The 23237-nt window shown below is 37.1% G+C and overlaps 1 protein-coding gene across 1 annotated transcript; it reads left to right on the top strand.

The window, feature by feature from the left end:
• The first annotated feature begins 5 nt into the window (after positions 1 to 5).
• On the top strand, positions 6 to 22369 carry PECR (peroxisomal trans-2-enoyl-CoA reductase). The gene is made up of 8 exons (XM_019727043.2): positions 6 to 206; positions 3461 to 3594; positions 3939 to 4104; positions 9022 to 9103; positions 14815 to 14911; positions 16752 to 16862; positions 20108 to 20219; positions 21736 to 22369. Exons 1-8 carry the CDS (start codon positions 83 to 85, stop codon positions 21819 to 21821), a joined length of 912 nt encoding a protein of 303 aa, XP_019582602.2. The 5' UTR covers positions 6 to 82; the 3' UTR covers positions 21822 to 22369.
• The last annotated feature ends 868 nt before the right edge of the window (positions 22370 to 23237 follow it).

The raw sequence follows: 23237 nt of genomic DNA, 5'->3' as shown, positions 1-23237 counted from the left end.
GAGGCTTGCCCACCGCGAAGATCCCCGGGACTCGTGTTGACGGAAGTTGCTTTGCTCTGCAGGCAGCCAGACGCTGACAACCATGAACTCTTGGGCCAAGGGCAAGAGCTGCTTGACCGCGGGCTTGCTACAGAATCAAGTGGCCATCGTCACGGGCGGGGGCACGGGCATCGGAAAGGCCATTGTGAGCGAACTCCTGCATTTGGGTACGTGAGCAGGCCCCTGGGCCAGGGGACCCAGAACTAGAGGTCCGTAGGGACACAAGCTGGCATTACCTGGGGTCGGGAGCCACGGAGCAGCACTACGCGAGGGTGGGAGAGTCTGGAGTTGCGGAAGTGTAGATGTGGGCGAGATTGAAACCGCGAGGGAGAGAGGCGAGTTCCAAAAAATGGTGGAGAAGTGTTGGGTGATGAACCACTACCCTGTTTCCCCGAAAATAAGACCTAGCAGGACAGTCAGCACTAATGCATCTTTTGGAGCAAAAAATTAGTATAAGACCGGGTCTTATATTAATTTTTCCCCCAAAAGATGAATTAGAGCTGACTGTCCGGCTAGGTCTTATTTTCGGGGAACCAGGGTATTAGTGCCCCAGGTAGGGAATAAGGAGACCTGTGGAAACATGCTATGGAATTAACCGTAGGGAATTACCCTTCTATAGATGGCCTAATGAGTGTTTAGGAAACATGGGAAGACTTCATTTCACCGGTAAAGCTTGTAACACATTAGAGGCTCCCATCATATAATCTTTCATCACTTATAATATTTACTATAACTTGAGTGAAAGGAGGACTTTGTAAGCACAGAAACAAGGAAAGAAACCACGAAGGGGAAAATAGATAAAATGTACCCATATGAAGATGTATATTGTCATTGAATTAAAAAACAATAAAAGGGTATTTTAAAGGCACATGAAGAAAAACATTTGCAATATACAACAGATGTATTATATAAAGAGCTCTAACAAACAAATAAGGAAAAGATCTAACACACTGATAGAAAAATGGGCTTTAATGATATGGACAAAGCATAACACATGAAGAATTAAAAATAGGCAATAAGCATATGAGAAAATAATCAACTTTATTGGCAATAAAATGCAAAATAAAACAATAATAAGATGCCATGGTTTTTATAACAAAATTTTAAAACATTAAGAAAATGAAAGTATTCATGAGGGAATGAGAGAAGGCAGGCAAGGATGTAAATGATTCCAAGCTTTCTAGAGGGCAATTTGAAAAAAAGGAATCCAAAATGTTAAAAATATTCATGCTCCATGACCTCGTAATTCTTATCTCAGTAATTTATTTTAAGGAGGTAATTAGAGACAAGCACAGATATGTAGACAAAGATAGTATTGAGTAGTGAAGCGTTTGAAATAAACTAAATATTCATTATAAGGAAAATAGTTAAATCAATAGCAATGAAATATTATGTTGCTATTTAAACATCTTGCTACTGAAGACTATGTAGACAAATACATACCTTATAATTGAAAAAAGTAGGATTCTAAAAAAATATAGCATTCTAATATGATTATTGATGAAAACTACAGTATATATGCAGAAAAAGACTGGAAGTTTATAGCATTGTTAACAGCAACTACTTTTTCCGGAAATGACTTGAATTATAAGGGGTTAAATTGTCTTCATTTTTCAATTTTTTGTGTGAACATGTAAGTTGCCTTTGTTTACGACTGTATTTCTAATGCCAGGCACATAGTATGAACTAAAAAAAAAAAAAAAGTATGTTGAAAACAATGAAAATACATGTCTTTTTTAATGAGAAAAAAAAGGAAAATTAGCATTTCTTAATCTGGCCCTGGTATAGCGTCATCACCTTTATTGCCCACTCCACTCAACACCAAACTCTGTGCCCTTTCTGGAAAATCCATGAGAAAAATAGAATCAGTTATCATTTTATGTGAAGGTCAGAGACTAGGCTTCATACAGATTTGTTGGATTCTGGTTCAACCTTGCACAACCCTTTGTGGGTTTTCATACATTTGAACTTTCTTCCAATTTGGTAAGTTTGCACTGCCCAAGCACTGCGTGTCAGAACCGGGGCGCAGTGGCAGACTATTTTTATTAGGATAGAATGAAACATTAGGACAGTGTCTTCTAATCTTTTGGAAGCCATGGATCCCTTTGAGATTGCAATGAAAGAGGTGGAGTGCCTCTCTAAAAATATTTCATATACTTAGAAAAACCCACATATGTAGTGAAGTTGTATTAGAAATGGATTTCCTTCAGCAAAATAATATACAAATAATTTTTACTATGACTTTCTAACCTTTCTTTTTTATGCCAGAATTAATGGCTACTTTCTGAAAATTATTATAGACACTCAAGTTGGGCAAATACGATGAAATAAAATGTTAGCCAATTCTGTTACCAGGGAAAAGTCAACTATTTTTTGGTGCGAATTACAAGTTGAATTTTCAGACATGCTTTTAAACATGCTGATCATTGTGTTGTCTTACATATCCAAATGATCTTGATTGTTCTTTTTTCTGAGAGGATGCTAAAAGCCCTCATGAGAGTAGGATCTAGTGAACAGGATTGAAGCCCTCTTTGTTGGACAGGTGCTGTTAGACTGGGAGTCCTGATTCCATCAGGGAATACCTAAGGTCATTCAAGTTGAATTCAAGTCAGTCTCTTTTCTTTGTGCTCGCATTAATCACTCTCTTTCTTTGCCTATAGCAGAAGTTAGGGACGATGGTTAAAATGAAAGTGGGAATTGTGAGGCAAGACAGTACTTTCTCTTGCTCTGGTGACTAGGCTTGTTATGGTCTCAGCCCATCAATAACCAATATTGAGGTTGGACCGGCCTTTGTGGTTCTTACTATGATTTCAAGATGTTCTTCAGGAATAACCATCAGGAAACTTTGAAGAAAAAAAAAAAGGGGTTTATTGCTTACAGGACCTGGAAATTACATAGCACATTTGGGGCCACAAAGTGAGGACAGGGGTAGAGAGAGAACATGGGGCCTGGGGTTCTGTGTTTATTGGGGTAGAGGGTGAGGGCCTAAAGTTTGACAGACTCACGCTTTATTGGTGAGTTTAACATATAGGAGTGTGAATTTAAAGCAGAGGAAGCGAAAAAACAAGTAGCGCAAATGGTCAGTTATCGAAAAATCGACCAAGATCTCTAGAACAGAGGAGCCTCAGTAGGTGGAGGTGACCTGGCTCTTTATCTCTCCTGTGTGGCACTGTGTTTACTGAAGATAGCCATCTATGAAGTGGATACGGAGGCAATCACAGGTTAAGTCAGGCATTTGCATTACAACCCCCGACCCTCCCCCCAAAAAAAACAGTTCCTATTTCCTCCATCTTGACCAAAAGCAGGAATCATAATTCATCTCTTTTTACTAGAACACAGGCAATATGTGCTAAACATTATTATTTGTGGAATTTGGCTAACCAGTGAAAGCAAATTACTTACTTGGCTGTTTTCTCTTCAGGCTGTAATGTGGTCATTGCCTCCCGTAAATTTGATAGATTGAAATCTGCTGCCGATGAACTGAAGGCCAGCCTGCCTGCCACCAGCCAGTCTCAAGTCACTCCCATACAATGCAATATCCGTAAAGAAGAGGAGGTAATGCAAATATATCTGTATCACTTATTCATTCATTTTAATTTGTAGTAGTCGTTCCTAAATTGGACTGTGCTGCAGGTTTTCCTATGGTAGCTGTCTCAGATAAGGTTCATGAGAAGCATACCCTGTGAAAGAGAGTAGTCTAATGGTTGATTAAGTCACCTCAGGAGAAGGAGAGGAAGGGAAGCAAAATTACAAATTTAGCTTTATAATCTGGGGTTGCTGTGGTACCTAGAGTTGCCATGGACAGTGAGAGATTGTAAACTCTATTATCCCAGAGCTAGCCATCGGTCCAAGGAGCAGATTAGGTTATTAACCAGTTTGCTTTTGATGTCTTTCTTTAGGTGAATAATTTGATTAAATCCACCCTAGATATTTATGGGAAGATCAATTTCTTGGTAAACAATGGAGGAGGCCAGTACATGTCTCCTGCTGAGCATATCACTTCAAAGGGATGGCATGCTGTGATTGAAACCAACCTCTCAGGCACCTTCTACATGTGCAAAGCAGGCAAGTTGATCAGTCACCTCAGAAGTCAGGGTGTGTGTTTAATGATCATAGAGAATCCTGAAAAAGAAGTTGTTAGGGGCTCAGAAGCTCCATGGCGTCAACATTTACTGATTTACTCACATACAACATAGGAATGTAAATCGCTACATTTCTGGATGGTAGCTTGGCAATATTCATAAAATATGATATCTTTTGATCTTATGATTTTATTTCTAGGAATTTAACATGAGACAATGATTAAGGATCTGTACACAGGTATAGCTACAAAGTTTTTCATGAAATTAAACTCACCCGCTTACTTTGTTTTTAAGAAATGAATCTATTAAATCTGTTACAGGGGCCTGTTAATTAATTCAGTCAAGTCTTTTGGGAGAATACCAGAGTCCACGTTTTTTCTAACTACTAATTAGGATGTACCAATAGTTTTTGGATTAAAGGTTATGTTTCACATAATGTGGAAACATTAAACCCCTGAGGTTGGGTAACACAAGGGTTTCCTTTCAAACTGTCCAAGACATTTTCATGATGCAAAATGTAGAATGAGTATAATTCTGACCCAAAGGATCTTTAGCCCAACATGAGTTAGGCTTTATATTCTTAGTATGTCTAAGTCAAAGCTCTTGCAGACATTCCCGAGCTTCATTTTAGTTTAACTAGCAATATAAAGCTCTGCATTCGTTGTGATACAGGATTGGCTGCGCCAGTGTAGAGACCCAGAAAACACACACAACAGTTTAAATAAGATAATGAAGGGGTTGAGAACAGTGTCCCTAAGATGTGCTACTTTGGCATGTGGATTATTTTGAGCTGAAGGCAATCAAGACCTTGCAAGTTCAGGGGAAGCATCTACCCCTTCCTTACCTACCTAGAAGAATCTAAATTGGGGGCCTTAGCCATAATCAGAGTTATTACCAGAGATTCCTTTTTATGCCCTGTCTATAGGGCAGGGCAAACATCTAAGTGCTGAACATATGCATATACCCTTCAGTGACTTTCCTCCCCTCTGAAGCCCCAAGGCCCCTTACCTCTTCCGTAGCTCAGAGTGCCATATATACCTCTTGTTAACTTTTTCTCAGAACCTCTCACATATGTGGGATCTCTGACTCGCTCATGTATGTGGGGTTCCCATACCCATGTATATCATTCAAATTGCTTATTTTCTCTTCTTAATCGTTCTCATGTAGATTTTATCAGACCAGCTGGAAGAATCTAGGAAGGTAGAGGGAAGTTACTCCCTCCTCCCCAATAGTTTATTTATCCTTCACATAAAAAGTCTAGGTAGATAGTCTAGCGATGTTATGGTTGTTCCATAATCGTGAGGGACTGTGATGTTGTGATTTGTAAATACACCTTCTATCCACGGTTCCTGGCTCACAGCTCCCCAAACCCTTGGAATTTCCTGAGCAGTGAAAGCAATGGGAGCATCTTTTGTTATATTTGGTCTATTGTCTTTAGTTCTTGAAATCACTTCAGAGCCATAAAGGTGAAATGGGTGTCTGGTTATTCATAATAAACCCTTATCAACCACAACTGAATTTATGTTAATAAAGTGACTTTTGGAAATCCCTTAAAGATGGCGGTGATGCTGGTTGCCAGGGAACCAACTATGAATAGTAGAAGGTTGGAACTTTCAGTCCCGCCCCCTGATTTCTGGGGAGGTGGGAGGGACTGGAAGTTGCGTCAGTCACCAATGACCAATACTTTAATCAGTCATGCCAATGTAATGGAACATCCATAAAAACCCAAAAGGATAGGGTTCAGAGAGCTTCCAGGTTGATGAACCATAACACTTCACATGCCGCAGTGCTGGGCCCCAAACTCTGTGAGGACAAGCTCCTTTGCTTAGGACTTTGTCCTATGTAGCTCTTCATCTGGCTATTGATTCATAGCCTTTAATATTCTTTGTAATACACTGGTAATCTAGTGAGTAAACTGGTTTCCTGAGTTCTGTGAGCCGCTGTGGCACATTAGTGGAACCCAAGGAGGAGGTTATGGTTATGGGAACCTCTGATTTATAGCCACTCAGAAGCCCAGGTAACAACAACCTGGACTTGTGACTGGCATCTGATGACTATCCCAAATATCTTGAAGAAGTATCGCCATAATAGCCCTGGAAAGTGTTAAGGGAGAAACACAAAGATAATTGCACTGTAAAATGTATGGTAGTATTTAAGCAGAAGCAGATTATCTAAGGTAATTTAAATAAACTTATTCTCCTTTCTTCTGCTAGGGTCAAATCATTTTACAAATTTTTAAAATATTTGACGTGGCACACACTGCTTTATTTGATTTCATTTCCACACATTTCTTGGCGATTTATAACCATTTATTCTTTCAGATGAATTTGATATTCAAGTTTCTCCCTCAAAAATTCTCGGGAGTTTGATTGGAATTGTGTTAAACTTTTTAATACTTTGGAAATAATTAACATGTTCAAATATTGCCTTTCCATGATGACATGTCTTTTCATTAATGAATTTTTCTTTTATCTTTTGGCAAAGTTTCGTGGTTTTTGTCATGGAGATCTCATATTTTTTATAAAGGTTACACCTAGATATTTTTTATGATTATTGCTCTTTTGAATGGGCTTTTTCCCCACCCAATAATTTACCAAACTGGATTATTGTTGGTTTATAGACGAATTATTTTTTCAAATTGATCTTGTAGCTTTATCTAATGATTTGTGGCTTTATTTAATAGTATGTCAAATTAGTATTTCGGGTTTCTAGATATACAATGATGTTGTCTAAAAATAACTACCGTATTTCATTGAGTCAATGTATAGTCAATTGTGAAATGCATCATTATTTTATATATTGTTAACAAAGTAAAAACAGTACTATTTGTAATTGCAAGCTGCCACCAATTGGAAGACATTGCAACTTCAGCAATGTGAAAAAGTTATCTTAGATTTAATATTTCATGTCTTCTTTTCTAGTGGTTTTACTCCTTTTTTTTTTTTTTTCACTGTCATATGTTAAGAATTGGTAAAAACTCACAGGAAAGCATATTTATTTTTGCTTAATTTTCTAATAGTATTGAATTGTTTTCTGGTCTTTACATTCTAAAAATTAGATTTCTGTTGAAGAGAGTCCTGAGGTATATCTCTAGCCTTGTCTTCATTTGTATGAATAGAATGGATGCCTATATGTCAAATTGGGCTTCAAAAATCATAAAATATTTAAGAATGAAATTAACAAAGAAGTGTAAGACTTATATGCTAAAAACTACAAAACGTTATTGAGAGAAATGAAAGAAGATCTAAATAAATGGAAAGACAGTCTATGCTTATGAATTGGAAGACTCAATATTATTAAAATGGCATTTCTTCCCAAATTGATCTGTAGGTTCAATGCAATCCCTATCAATTTTTTGCAAAAATTGACAAGCTGGTCCTACAATATATATGGACATGCAAAGGACCCAGGATATCCAAAACAGTTTTACAAAAGAAGAAAGTTGGAGGATTTATACTTCTTGATTTCAAAGCTACTTCTTGGTTTGAAAACACTGTGGTACAGGCATAAGGATAGATGTATAGATAAAGGAACAGAATTCAGAGTCCAGAAGTAAACCCTTGTATTTATGGTCAATTGATTTCTGTCAAAGGTACTAACGCAATTCTATGGGGAAATGATAGTTTTTTCAACAAATGGACTAGGACAGTTGAATATCCACTTGCAAAATGACCCTTACCTCACACCATAAATAAAAGTTAACCAAAAGTCCGAAATGGATCATGGACCTAAATGCACAAAATAAAATTATAAAACTTTTAGAAGCAAACAAAGGAGAAAACCTTTTTGACTTTAGGTTAGGCAAAGTCCTAAGATATATCACCAACAATACCATCCATAAAATGTAAAATTGATAAACTAGACTGAAAATTAGACACATTTGTGCTTCAAAAGACACCATTAAGAAAATGAGAAGATAAGTCACGACTGGGAGAAAAAATTCCCAGATCACATATGTGAAAAGGTGTTGTATCCAGAATATACAAAGAACTATATAATTCAATAATAAGAAAACAACCCAATGAAAGAATTGGCAAAAGATTTTAATAGATATTTCACCAAAGAAGATATGTGAATGCCTAATAAGCACATCAGAAGATGTTCAGCACCTTTCATTTGTCATTAAGGATATGCAAATCAAAACTTCAGTGAGATACCATTTCACACCCACTAGAATGGCTATAATCAAAAAGTCAGACAATAATAGTGTGGAGAAACTGGAATCCTCATGCATTTCTGGTAGGAATGTAAAACTGTGGAGACACGTTGGACAACAGTTTGGCAGTTTCCTAAAAAGCTAAACCGAGTTACCATATAACCCTGTATACCAACCGTAGGTATCTACCCAAGAGAAGTAAAAACTTGTTTCTATATAAAGACTTATGTTCATAATCACTCAAAAATGGAAACAATCTAAATGTTCATCAGCTGGTGAATGAATAAATAAAATGTGGCATATCCATACATGGAATACTATTTAGCAATACAAAGTAACTATTGATAAGTGTTACAACATGGATAAACCTCACAAACATTCTAAGAAGCCATGCATAAAAGACCACATATTGTGGGATTTCATCTACATATGTGAAATGTTCAAAAGGCAAATAAATAGAAAGTAAATGAGTGTTTGCTGTGAGATAGGTTAGGCGGCAAATAGGCACAAAGGTGCCTTTTTTGAGGTGATGGAAATGTTCTAAAACTGGATTGTGATGATGGTTGCACAATTCTGTATATTTATTAAAAATCAATAAAATGTACACAAAGTGGATGAATTTTACAGTATGTAAATTATACCTCAATCAGGCTTTTTGTAAGAAGAAACAAAAATTAAAATTTAAAATATATCAAATAGGGTCAAGACACTTTAGTATGATTTTCATTTGTTTGTTTCCTGCAGTTTACAACTCCTGGATGAAAGAGCATGGAGGATCTATTGTCAATATCATTATGAGTACTAAAAATGGATTTCCAGGAGCTGCGTAAGCATTTTAATACGTTTTTCCCTATGTATCAAAGGTTCAGAAATAGCCAGTAAAACCAGGAAATCACTGAAGTAGTATTGAGTACAATTTTATTGTGCACATACCAAAAAGACAATTTGCAAACCGGGAGCACTTAAGCCAAAACATGGAATGAGGCTCAGGAGTGCTATATTGTTATAAAGCAGTTTACATATTGAGATCGAAGTGACTATTTATTCTGCACAGTTATTGTTTACAGTATTCAGTTTTTCTGCGGTTACCTCATACACCTGGGAAAACAGTTTAAGTTTGCCTATAATTTCAAGGGGCATAAGCAATAGATGACCCAGGTTAAGTTAGCCTTGCAAAATAAGCTAAGTTAAGCTTCGTTTGCATGACTAACTTTTTTTTGTTTTGTTTTCTGCTGGGGAATTTTCAAGGCTTGTCTCCCTTTGCTTTTGATTTTAACAATTGTCTTTGGGTTTTGTCCTCTGAATAGGGGGAGTAGGATAGGGAAAATGCCTTAAATCTAGATCATTAATCCTTTAATAAGTTGTAATCTCAATACTTACCACTTCCTTTTATTTGAACTTTAAAAATGTACTTCTAAAACATTCCCATTCATATTATCGTTGCCATATTTACCAAGAAAAGAAAACAAACAAACAGGATGCCCCATTTAATAATTTTTTTTATTACAAATATGTCCCAAATATTGCATGGGACATTCTTATGGTAAATTTTTTTTCATGATCTAAAGTGAAAATTTAGCTGAATGGTCTGTGTTTTATCTGAGAACCCTAATCCAGGGTTCTAGTCCAATGTTACATCATTGTTTGGAGACATCTTTTTTGTTAAGGTGTGGAAATGAAACTAACCTATGTTAATTTAGATTTGAATATCATGAATATGCCTACTAAATTTTAGGCAGAACTGCTAAATTGTTACTCCATAATGAAGTCTGACATGCTTGACTCATTCTGATTTTGATAAATTTTTACAAGCAAACTTTTTTTTTTTTTTTTTTTTTAAGAAAAGAAATCAGTAAACTAATGTAGCTTGCTGCTGGATCGATAGATTCTTTGGTAACAGTCTAAAAGTTCATCCAAGTAGACCAGGTAGAAAAATAATATGCCAGGGAGCTACTTGAAAACCATATTTTTAGCAGTTAAAAAGTCTAGTTTAAAAAAGATTACTTTTGCTCATTTCTTTAGTATCTTTTATAAGTTCTGATTACTTTCATTTTTTAAATTAAAAAAAGTTTTATTTTTATTTTCCAACATAGAATCTTGATTTTAATGAAATGGACCTACCTTAGTGTAATAACAACAATGCATGCTAATATATATATATATATATATATATATATATATATATATATATATAAAGCTGTATAAGGTAGAAAGTCAAATCCTCTATACCCTCTCATCCCAGAAATCACCTGTTTACTAATTAAAATCATGATCTTAATTCCTGTGTAATTATTAAGTAATCTATAATCCGTAGGGTGATATTTTGCCACTCTGTGAATATTCTCTTTGCCATGATGATTTTAGCAAACATTGTTGATCTTTATTACATTGAGGGTGAGAAAATGTTGATTTTTTTAAATTTCAGAATTCTCTATTTATTAGCTGCTATTCTTCCATTAAAAGACTTCTGCTACAACTATCCCTTCATCATGTTAAATTTTTTGGTATACCGCTATGGACTTTGGATTTCTTTTCAAATTCATTGTTTCAAATGAATATGAGTACATTGTCTCAAATTTAAAAGAAATTTGTATTGTTTTCACATTTTGCTGCTGTGTTTCCCCGAAAATAAAACCTGACCGGAAAATAATCCCTAGCATGATTTTTCAGGAAGACATCCCCTGAACATATGCCCTAACGCGTATTGTGGAGCAAAACTTAATATAAAACTTAATATTTTTGGGGAAACACGGTATTACAAATAAGTCTGCAATGAATAACATTGTAAATTTCTGTTTCATATTTGTTGAGGAATATCTTCAGGGTACATCCTGAAAGTTGGGTTGCTGAGTGAAGGGTAAATGCATACCGTTAGGTTTCCAAATTTCTTTCCATTTTACACTGCTACCTGCAATGTTTGAGAGTGCTAGTTCCCCACAGCCTTACCCAACATGGGTATTTCAATTTCTGGACAACTCTGAGGGGCAAGAAGTGGTATTCACAGTGGAGCATCTTTTCATTTGTTGAAGGACTATCTGGATATCTTTTTTTCTTTCTTTTTGTATGTGGTTGAACTATATTACTATCTCGGCACATTTTTCTATGGGGGTTTTGATCATTTTTTTCTTAATTTCATCTAAGGCTAGTCTATTTTCCATTACAGTCTATGCAGGGAGTTTAGACTGACCTGCTGATCTTTTGAGTCATTGTCAGCAATTACAAGGGGAAGAGGTGAGCCAAAAAGCACTTCACATGTCCCATGGACAGATAATTTTTTGTGGCCCAAATGCCCATGAATGGGTGAATGAATAAACATTTGTAATGTATCTATATAATGGAATAGTAGTCAGAAATAAAAAGGAATGAACTATTGATTCATGCAACAACATGGATGAATCTCATAATTGTTGTGAGTGAAAGAAGCCAGATGGAAAAGAGCATATACCACGGTGGCTGGATGGCTCAGTTGGTTAGAGCTCAAGCTCTGAACAACAGGTTGCCAGTTCGATTCCCACATGGGCCAGTGAGCTGCGCCCTCCCCAACTAGATTGAAGACAACGACTTGCCTCTGAGCTTCCAGAGGGGCGGCTGAATGGCTCAGTTGGTTAGTATGTGAGCGCTCAACATCAAGGTTGCCAGTTCAATTCCCGCATGGGATGGTGGGCTGTGCCCCCTGCAACTAAGATTGAAAAAAAAATAGCGACTGGACTTGGAACTGAGCTGCCCCCTCCACAACTAGATTGGAGGACAACAACTCGGAGCTGATGGGCTCTGGAAAAACACACTGCCCCCCAATATTACCCCCCCAAAAAATATATATATATTTTTTTTAAAAGAAGAAAAGAGCACATACCATATGATTTCATTTATGTGTATAAGTTGTAGGAGCATTTTAAAATTTTGTTAGTGCTGAATTCACTGAGAGTCGCACATGATTCTGCCTCCTATTTATAACTTACACGAAGACAATGAAGCAACGTGACAACCCTACGGGCAGTTTATCTTTCATAATCTGTTCTTGCACAGATTGTAAGAGGTTTTAAATCACATCTGATAGTAAATCACGTTAGTACTTCAGAAAGTTTATCAGTAAATGAGTGAATGTGAGACCTGTCATTCAAAGAGTAAGATGAAATCTTACCCATATCTGGATCATAGTCCAGATAAATGCCAGTCCCTCTGGGCTTTTCCTGTCAAAGAAAAATAAGTGGAACAGTACCTCATTCAACATGGTTGTCATTCCACAGCTTCCATCGTCACCTTTCCACCCTCTGACAGGGTCCCTTTGCCTTCGTGAGAATGAAGTCTTTATGAACCCTCCATGGCCCCCTCAGGCTTCTCATCCATCTGTGCCAGCCAGAGTCAATCCTTCAGAACCCAGGACTACTGGAGATGCCGTAAATCTCTTTGGATTCAGATGAACTCTGCTTTTTCTTTATAAAGGTTACAGACTTTTTTTTAAATCCCAGAGACAAGCAGTTTAGCCATCCAGCAGTGCTGATTTGGGATCCAGAGTCACTTCTTTCAATTTCCTGCAGAGCTGAATACTATGAAGGAGGAAGACGTCAAGGCATAGCGAGCTGGGGCTTTCAAGCTTTCACACCTGTTGCCGGTGCTCTTGACATCACACTCTTCTCTGCCTCCTTTCGTGGATCTTTGAGTGTGACAATGTAGTCTGAAAATGCTGTTATATTTGCATTGAGTTTCTACGAAATGTCCCTTTTCTCCTGCAAACCTTGAGAGAACTGTGTAGAGGAGGAAAAAGAATTTTCCCTCTACCTTCTGAGTTCTTAGCTGAGACCCCTGAACTAAAAGACAGGTTAACAAGAGGAAAGCAAGCAGAAGTTTATTCATGGGATACATGGGAGATACCCAGGGAACATGAGTAATTCCCTGGGGTAGCTTAGAAATCAGACTTAAATACCATCTTAATAAGGAAAGGGGAGGGGAGATATAGGCCTTGTAGAAGAGAGTGGATGTTTTTTAGGAAAGATGAGTGGGCCCTTGGAAGAAGAGATGGGAGATATGAGAGTTTGTGACAAAGTTTGGGAATGGTGTCGACTTTTAGTTTCCTCTCCTGTGACAAGAATTAATCTTTCATAGTTGGTGAAACTCTTGGGGCAGAGGATTTATGACAATGGAGTTCCTTTTGGAGGATCTGTCTTCTGGCAGAAAAGGGGAGTTCAGAGAAAGCCTTTCCCTGCATTTGCTGTTTTTCAAGTGCCAACAGCTCAAAATAATCGACATGTCAAAGTGGCCTATTTGGGAGTGAAATGTCCTAAACTTCTATAGTCAAATTTGGGGTGGCATTCTCTGCAACCCTTCCCCTGTCTCGAGCTCATGGTCTACAAACTGGTTCAGGTGCTCAAATTCAGAGAGTAATTTCTGTCTCTGTTTTTCTACCTCTCTCTCAGTTCTAGTGGTTGTCTGTCTTGGGTGGTTCCTGGTTTCTGATTGACTGCCACTGGCTTCTTCAGGGGCTCTGTGTAACTGTGGCGCCCTCTCTGGAGAGGCAGGACCTCCTGCGGTTGCCCTGGTCATCGTGCTGAGTGCAAGTGGGCACACACCTCTAGGTCCTCCTCTCAGGAAAGGGCCAGGATGTCATTGTACGTCCTACATAAGCATGTCAGTTCCTGCCTCTGCTTCTTGCTCCTAGTGGTATAGAGGAGCTTGGTCGTCTTTCTGTCATCCTTCTCAGTTGAATGTCGCTCCAGAAAGGCCCCTCCTAGCACTGGTGGTGACAGACAGGGCAAGGGAACCTGTCCTGTAGATCCACTAGGACTTTTGGGTGCCGAAGCAACAGAATTGTGGCCACATTTGACGGTGATGGCGTCACTCAGGTAATTCCAAGAGATGGAGCAGTGGCTTCTGCCTGGGGTCCCAGCAGGGCTGCCGCAGCTGACACTGGAACTGACCTGCATTTTCTTCAGGGAGGTTGGGCTCAGGAGGTACTCTCTGATGAGAAGCAGGTACACCCTCAGATCTTACATACTTGGTTCTGAGGATCTTGTCGTTAGAAAGTCTAAGCCATAGCGTATCTGTACTTTCTGTAGACCCCCACACGGATGCAGACCTACCTATTTTCAACCTCTTGTCTGGAAATATATTAAAATTTATTTAAATGTTGGTACGTCTAGAAACTGTATAGAAACTGTTTCTAGCCTGATGTATGAATTTCCTATCCCTTATTAGCTAAAATTGATTTAAAAAACAACCACCCTTGTAACCCTCGAAATGACCAATTGGTTTGTTTTCCTCCATAAGAGAGAAGTTCTTCACAAGAGTTCTCTTACACTGATGTGAGCTGGGGGACTACACAATGTGAGATCTGTGTGACCATCAGGTCGCTGTGGTTTGGCTTTACTACGGAAGGGCCTACTTCTTTCCCATTGTCCAGAGACTCAAAAAGACAACCTCATGACAGGAATGTGATTGTGGGGCTCTGACAAGTCATTGGGATTATAATGTTGATATTTTGTGGTTGTAGGGCTCTGACAAGTCACTCTGGTTATAATGTTTATATTTTGTCTTTTAAAGGCATAGTGGCGCTGCCAGAGAAGGTGTTTACAACCTCACCAAAACCTTAGCTTTGGAATGGGCCAGCAGTGGAGTACGGATCAACTGTGTCGCCCCTGTATGTAAACGTTCTATCTGAAAGCTGTTGACAAATTGTGCTCTTCTGCTTATTTTGTGTTTTTAACAGAGGTATTTTTAATATATGTGTGTACTACAAAAGATTGGCTTTTAAAAGTAGCTAAAATCAGAAGGAAGTAGCCTTTGATTTATAAATAGTCTTTGATTGGATTGTCAAGAAGGTTAAAAATTAAGGCAATGATTCTCAATCCAGGCTGTATCTTAGAGAATTATCAGATGTTTAAAAAATAGTGATGTATAATCTTGAATCCAAACTACATAATCCAGACATCAGTCTTTTTAAAAGCCACCCAGGAAATTCAAATGCACAGTGAATGTTGAGAACCACTGCTTTAAAGAATGCATTTTTCTGGATCATTTTGTTTGTTATTTCTTTTCATATCAGTAATCCTTTCTGTATTAGGAGAGAGAGAAACTTAAAGTCAAAGTTATAGGAAGGAACTCCTAACTCCTAGTCAAAGATCAATTAAAAGTCAAGAGAAAAATTCTCTGAAACGTAATATAAGTGATGGGGGGAAAAATCACAATATGATTAACTTCAAAAACTATCATTTTTGTGTGAAGTAAGATACAGCTTGAGCTTTCTTGAATATTGCATATTGGCCATGTACTGAGAGACATTAAATGAAACATCTCACTCATCCTGCAAAACTCAGCTCAAATCCACTTCTCAGTGATGTTTCCTGCTCATTGCTTAGATAGTAATCATCCCTTGATCTGAAACTCTATAACATCTGTGGATATCATCTATAGATCCGTCTGTGTAATCTATAGTTATTGTTATCCATGCTATTCAGTGGGAACGAAGCATAAACTGACTTGTTGATATTAGTAGAAAATCTCATCTCTAACAAATTGCAGGCTCCTAGCCAGAAACTTCATTTCTCTTCAGTCCTTCGTAGCCGACATTACCATGCCCCTGTTACACTCAGGTATTTATAGGATAAATGAAATGGAGTTCCATTCTTAATGTTGATACCTTGGAATACTGGCCTCCCAAAGTGCTTTTCTTGAAAACTTTAGTGATATGTTAGTGTTATAAGCAATTACTAAGTTATATTTGTCCTCCTGAGACGTTTTTAGGTTTAACGTCTGAACCATAATACTTCTAGAAGATTGTTTAATTAGAAACCCATATATCATCCCAGTATCACTTGGAGTAAGTCATCCCGACAAATTTCCTCATCTTACTTCCATGCATCCTGTTTCCTCTCCTCCTCCCTATAACGTCCTGTAGTTTTGAGCGAATTAAAATAGCTGTATCCTGTGTTACAGTTTTTGAGTCATTTTCTTGGCTTTATAAACCCTTGAAAGCCAGGGAACAATTTTAGTTTATTTATGTTGGATTCAAATGTTTTATTTATGTTTTATTTGTGATTTCCCTGTAGTTGACAAGCCCTGAAAATACTGCATTTTCTAAGTCTCACATAATCATAGTCCAGTCCTGTGTTATACAACAGAGAAGCCTAGTGGAAGATAAAATAGACTCCTGTCCCATTGTTCCCAGTTAAGTGCCTCACAGATGTATTCGTGTATTTATGCTTTCAGAAACCAAGTCTTTTATGAAAAAAATCTAGGGCTTGGCTGGTTCTGAAGGAAGTGGAGGTCACAAAATGAGCATTCAGATAATCCATTTGTAATGGTGGTTGACTATATTTCTTTGACAATATTGAGAAAAATTAATACTAGAAATGTGAACTTTTCTATTAAACTGAAACCACTTAATTTTGGGTATCGGTTGATAGATTGCCTTGATGTCTTTACGATTAAATTTTAATTTTGTGTGCTTTGTTTTGGTCCTGTTTTATTTTTAAACATAGGGAGTCATTTATTCCCAGACTGCTTTTGACAACTATGGTCATTTGGCAGAAGAATTATTTGCAAAGAGCTGTCAGAGAATCCCAGCTAAAAGACTTGGAGTTCCTGAGGAGGTAATATATATTTCTAACATTAATTAGAATTACTTTGTTTTATACTTTGGAAATTGATGACATTATTTTGTCCTCTTTACATAGAGTGGTTGGCTCGCAGAGGTGGTGATTGCTCCCATTGCCACCAACCATTTCCTTGGGCTTTCTGGCCCTTGGCAAATACCCTGGTTGTGCTTTGAATACTCACATCAGTCTTGATTCAGGAGTGGGTGCAGTGTGATTTAAGAGCAGCTTGTATTTGTTGTTTCATTTCACTTTTCAGCTCCGTTATTTTATCACATGACACACGTTGGTACACAGGACCCTAAGTAAGTCACACGATTATGACTCTCTGGAGTTCCACACACGATTTCCGTAGGGTGGCCAGATTGAAGGATGTAAAAATCAGTAGCTTTCTTAAATGTTAGCTGTATCAGTCTTAAAATGTAATTTTAGAAAAGGATATCTTTTCCACAGTAATAATAAAAACTAAAATACCACCTGGAGTAAACTTAGCTCTAAATGAAAAAAAATTTATTACTGAAGAACAGAAAAAAAAAAAAGACCAGAATACAGGCATGTCAAATTCCTCAATGGAGAGAATCGATTTTATTAAAATCAAGTTTCACTAATGTATAAATTTAATATATTTTTGAAATTTAACACATTCATTCTAAAGTTTGTCTAGAAAAATATTTATGTAAAAACAGCCAAAAATGTGTTGAATGAGAATAATGGGGGGGATTTGACCTTCCTGATATCAAAACATACTGTAAAGCTGTACTTATTTACATCTGGTGCTGGAATAGATTAAAATAAGTGCAATAGAATGGACTCTTGTATCAGTACTATGTATATATGGGAGCTTATAGGATACAAGAAGCATGTCAGATTGTGAGGAAAGAAGAGACCATTCAGCAAAATCCGCAGCAATTGGCTGTTCATCTAGAAATAAATTAGACCCCCTATCTCATATTACATACAAAATAATTTTCAGATATACTAAAGTGCTAAATATGAAAACCATAAAACTCTTGAAGCAAATGTGTTCTAATTCCTAGAACTAGCTTTTATTATCAGTTTGATGTATATCTTTCTAGAAATTTATTATGCACCCACAAAAATATCTATATTTATCGACTTTTTCTTACAAAAATAAGAAAAAGTAGCAAGTTTTCTGCAACTTGCTATGGATGTGCCATAATATATTTAATATACCCTGTTGTTGCACATTTAGAATATATATATATATATATAAATTTTTTTTTTTTTGAGGAGGGTGCAGCTCACAGTGGCCCATGTGGGGATCGAACCAGCAACCTTGGTGTTATTAGAACCATGCTCTAACCAACTGAGCTAACTGGCCGCCTCCTATTTATATTTTTTGATATTGCAGTAATTCTGCAGTGAACATCCTTGAACATAGTCATGTACTCTTGTGTGAGGGAATAACTTTCTAGAAATGGAATTCTTGAACTGAAACAGATTTGCAAATTAAATTTTATGAAAATGATTTATTAAATGTTAAATTAAACATTTGATGAGCCATTTTAAGCAAGATATTTAGATATTTATTCTGAAAACTAAGAGGAGTTTTAAAGGATTTTAATCAACGGAATTATAGGATTAAATTTTTATTTTGGACAGAACACTCCTTTTGTGTATGTGAATAATATCTATATTTAATGTATTAGAAATTGAAATTGTGAAATTTGAGAAATATTTATCAATTTATTTAAAATAATAGCAATATATGCATTGTGTGTTAAAATAAGTAATATTTTTGGTGAAAAATCGCTACATTTTTCAAAAATGAAAGAAAACAATTTTTTACATTGGTTTTACATTTTTACAAATGTCTTTAATGTATGGCTTAATGGAATACAGCTGGATGTTCATATTTGCCGCTTCATTCAATCCGTTGCAATATGTAGTTTTGGTTAAGCATATGAAGAAAATCTAGCTTCATGCAGATATACAGTTAGAAAGGGAGGAGCATTTTAATAGCCTTTTCAGATTATTGTAGCTATTTCTTCATTAATAGTCAACAAGTAGCAATTTTTTAAAGATTAGTTGCAGTGTGGAACCTGGAACCATGTCAGTGGAATTTTTGTACCCTGTTACATTAAAATCCATTGGTTTTTCTTGCACTTTTTCTGGGTCTTTCACCCATAGATGATTTTGTAACATCAGGCATTGGTCTTTTGGAAAATATTGGTTCACTGAGTTTTTCAGATCTTCTAGACATTGACACACAATTCTAAGTGTTGATGTAAAATACCAAAAGATTACACTAGTTAACATCACCACCCATCTCTTCATAAAAATCTTAAAGTAATAGAAAATTGTCAAACTCATAGTGACAAGTGCAAGTTTTCCAAAATTCTAATTTTCACTTGAAAGTTCAAATGTTATCATAGACAACAAATACTGTCACGTGTTTCCTTGGAAGTGCCAGTCTCACTATGTTCATTTTTGAAAAATGCCCAATATTCAAGTATGAATAACTGTACTTTGTTAGTCAGTCTTTCAACTAAAAAAAAATGGTATTTCATGGAAAAAGTGTCTAGTTCAGATTGAAACTCAACCACACGTCCTTTTCCTTGAGACAATCATCATACCAGGTGAACTTGTTTTGTTACCTAACTAATTGATGAAAACTACCTTCAATTCTGAAAGTTAACCAGTTAGGAAGATTCACTCCAATAAGCTCCTTTCCAAATCCAGCCAAACTACAACTCTCTCACCCAAGAAACCATGACCTTTGTTAAGTCTTTAAATTATCAGAATTTTATTAGTTCAGTTTAGCTCCATGTTGAACTCCAAAAGTTAAAGCAAGCATTGAATATTTATATGTTTTTTACCTAGCAGATAGCTTCAATTAAGTTCAATATTATTTAATGGTGCCTAGTCTGTGGGCAAATATTGTATTAGGAGCTGAGCAATGCAGCATCCCCTCATTTGGGGGGAAGAGATACATAAAGATTCCTTCATTCTGTATACAATAATACTGGGTGGTGGCCCCATCCTTTGACAGTGTTTAGCATAAACTAAGCACGTTGTCTTCACCTTAATCTCTTGTCTGATTGTCATGATGCTCAAATAGAAAAAGGCAGTTGTCTATGTGCTGTCAGATTATGGTGCAGCACACTGGACGATTCACATTGTAGTCATGTGCGCGGAGAGGTGTTTACGCAGAAATTGGAAGCAGCCCAAACTGGGGTGTGTCTACTTTTCTGTATGTATGTGTGTGCTTCCATTTCCAGGTCTCCCCCTTGGTATGCTTCTTGCTGTGTCCAGCAGCTTCCTTTATCACCGGACAGTTAGTGGATGTGGATGGTGGCCAATCTCTGTATAGTCACATGTATGACATACCAGGTGAGCTGTGAAGAAATGAGTAGTCACTAACTTTATGCCTTTTAATGTTCACATTTCCAAAATGTCTTAAGTAGTTACTTAAAAGATAAGGGTTTTCTCTTAATAGAACATCAAAATGTGCAAAATGTTTATATTCATGATATGATTTTTAAAGGAAATGTTCCTAGTCACAGAAAATACTGAAATATCTTTACTATAGAACTTTATTAAGGGAAAGAAACCCTAGATGACTGCTTCTCCCGTCCTCCAGTGAAATGATTTTCTTTTGTATTTCTAGCACTATTTTTATCAGTACAAAAACATTTTTTGAGTTTTTAGGGAAAGCAGCCACATTTATTTTTTAAGAATATACTCTCTGAAATTGTGAGTGGGAACATTCAGCCTTGCGTTCTAGTGTTTTCTTTAAGATTGTCAGCCTTGGAGTGAGCATGCCTCGGATGGAAAGCTGGCTATACCCTGATTAGCTGTATGATCTTGGGAAAATTAATTTCTGCAAACCTCCATTTTCCTGTCTATCAAGGGGGGCACTTATAGTATTTATTTGGTAATCTGTTGGGAGCATTAAATTAGATAATGCACATTTGAAGCCCTGGGTCAGATAGGATGCTTTCAGATGCACCTCAAATTGGCTTAAGGCATAAAGGAATTTGTTGCCCCCCCATAACTGAAAAGCAGGTGAGACTTGACTCAGCAGCTCCATGATCTCATCAAAGACTTATTTTTCTTTTAGCTCTGTTTTCACTTCTATGATGTTGGCTTTGTCTTAAGACTGACTCTCCTGGTTGCAGGATGGCTACCTGCCGCTCCTAAAGCTATGCTTCTTTGTTCACATCCAGCTGGACAGAGAGGGAGGCGGTAGTGGGGGAGGGGGATGACTTTCAGCATTTCTAACAAAGTTCTGAGACCCATTCTGCTTTGGACCAGCTTATGCAAATGTCCATGCTCAACCAATAACCAGAGGAATGGAGTGCACTGATCGACTTAGGTCAGCCAATCATCAGTCAGTGGTCTAAATGGGGTTGCTTACCCAGAGCTTCATGGAATCCTAGGTGCAAACAGCCTATTGGAAAGAGGAGATGAGGGATTGGATGCTGGGGCGGCAACTAGATGTGCCTGGTACAAAGTAAGCATGTTGTTTTAAAATCATCAGTATTATTAAGGAAGTAATATTTATTGAATATCTACAGTATGCCAAACACTGTGCATAGAGTGTCACATTTAAATTTAAATTCTCACAACTTTAAAAGATAGATACTGTTATCCCCTTGAATAGATGAGAAAACCAAGGTTCAAAAGGAGTAGCTTCTCCAAATTCAGAAAAGCTAGTAAGTGGCAGAGCTGGGATTCAAATCCAGGATTTTCTCAAAACCTATGCCATTTGTCCTAGTAATTGCTTTTTTCTTTTTGAGAAAAGGGGTGAACCAGGGAAAATAACAAGAGGGATTGGTGGAAACTAGAAGGACTTCTGAGGTTAATAGATTTGCATGTGACGTGAGGTTTTCCACTTACTTAACAGATCATGACAACTGGCCCAAGGGAACAGGGGACCTTACTGTTGTCAAAAAGATGAAAGACTCCTTAAAGTGTGAAGCCAAACTCTAACCTAAGGAAAGAAGGCGGTGTCCTGTGTCCCCAAATGCCTTCAGTCTTGAGAATGCCTTCAGTCTTGTATACTTTATAGAAGCTTATAATTTATGTGGAAAAATCATCTTGTGCTTTTTTAATGTTATCAGTTTTGACTATGCAAAATCTATTCTTGAAATACATGCATTTTTTAAGTCCCAATCAATGAGCTTTAGCTTGTGTTTTTTAAAAAAAAATTAGGAATGGAAATTAACATACTTTATGATTATACTTTTTATTTCTAAGAAAGGTATTTGAAAAGTGAAATAGTTTCAAATTAATAACCAAGTATCATGATCTCCCAAAAGATTTTACTATTTAATTGTAAAGGTGGGCAATAAATCTCAATTGTGGCATCATTATGATTCTGGCAACCAGAGTTATACAGTGAATCATTTTACCTGGAAAGTACTTTTGGATCAATAAAGCCCTATGGTAATTATTGGTATGTGGTTTGCTTTGTTCAGGCAGTCAAATTTGTATGAACTCTCTGAATTCAAAAGGAAAATAAAGTTATGTATAATATATTTTTTACAGTCCTTGATTTGTGTCTTGATTTCTTATCCAAAGTATTCCCTTTTCCCCATGTTATTTTTCCTTTTGTTCTCAAACTTGGTGTGTGCATTAATTTGCTGGAGCTGTCATCACAAATACCACACACTTGGTGGTTTAAGCAACAGAAATTTCTTTTCTCATAGTTCTAGAGACTAGAAGTCTGAGACCAAGCTGTCAGCAGGGTTGATTTCATTCTGAGGCCTCTCTTTTTGGCTTCTCTTTTGGTCTTCCCTCTGTGTCAGTGGCCTAATCTCCTCCTCTTATGAAGAGGCCGGTCATGTTGCATTAATGACCTCATTTAATCTTAATTACCTCTTTAAAGGCCCTATCTTCAAATACAGTCACATTCTGAGGTCCTGGGAGTTAGGACTTCAATGTTCGCATTTTGGAGGGGACACAGTTCAGTCTGAAACACTGCCTCAGAATTCTCAAGCCTCTGGAGCAAGACCAGATGAGGGTGAGGGAGGTGAGGGGCCTGGGGAGTAGCATTTAAGGACGTGCTCACTCTCAGGATTATGTAAGGGTAGGTTCTGCCCCAGGAGTGAGCATGTCCTTAAATGCTGCATGCTAAGCCTCTCATTAGCCCCACCCTAGTCCCAGCCCTGCTTGGGAACCTGATAAAAAGGCAGATTCTGGGGCTCTGCCCCCAGAGTTTACAATTCAGAAGCTCTCACGTAGGGTCTAGGAATCTGGAGTTCCAATAAGCATCCTTAAGAATTTTGATACTGGTGTTTAGGATCAACCTCGGAGAAACTCGGCCTGTGCCAACAGCCTCACTGGAGAGTTCTTTCACATCCAGTGAAATAACTTCTTTCTCTTTGGTTTTCGGAGTATGTGTTG

The sequence above is a fragment of the Rhinolophus sinicus genome, linkage group LG01, assembly GCF_036562045.2.
Source record: "Rhinolophus sinicus isolate RSC01 linkage group LG01, ASM3656204v1, whole genome shotgun sequence".
NCBI classification, from domain to species: domain Eukaryota; kingdom Metazoa; phylum Chordata; class Mammalia; order Chiroptera; family Rhinolophidae; genus Rhinolophus; species Rhinolophus sinicus.
The sequence above is the reverse complement of the archived record's forward strand: the minus strand, read 5'-3'. Positions and strand labels throughout refer to the sequence as shown.

Excerpts from the sequence above, each read along its gene's own strand:
- PECR (XM_019727043.2), top strand. The coding sequence starts at position 83 with ATGAACTCTTGGGCCAAGGGCAAGAGCTGCTTGACCGCGGGCTTGCTA. Across the intron at positions 3,595-3,938 it reads ATATCCGTAAAGAAGAGGAG|GTGAATAATTTGATTAAATC; the intron begins GTAATGCAAATA and ends GTCTTTCTTTAG. Across the intron at positions 20,220-21,735 it reads TCACATGTATGACATACCAG|ATCATGACAACTGGCCCAAG; the intron begins GTGAGCTGTGAA and ends CTTACTTAACAG.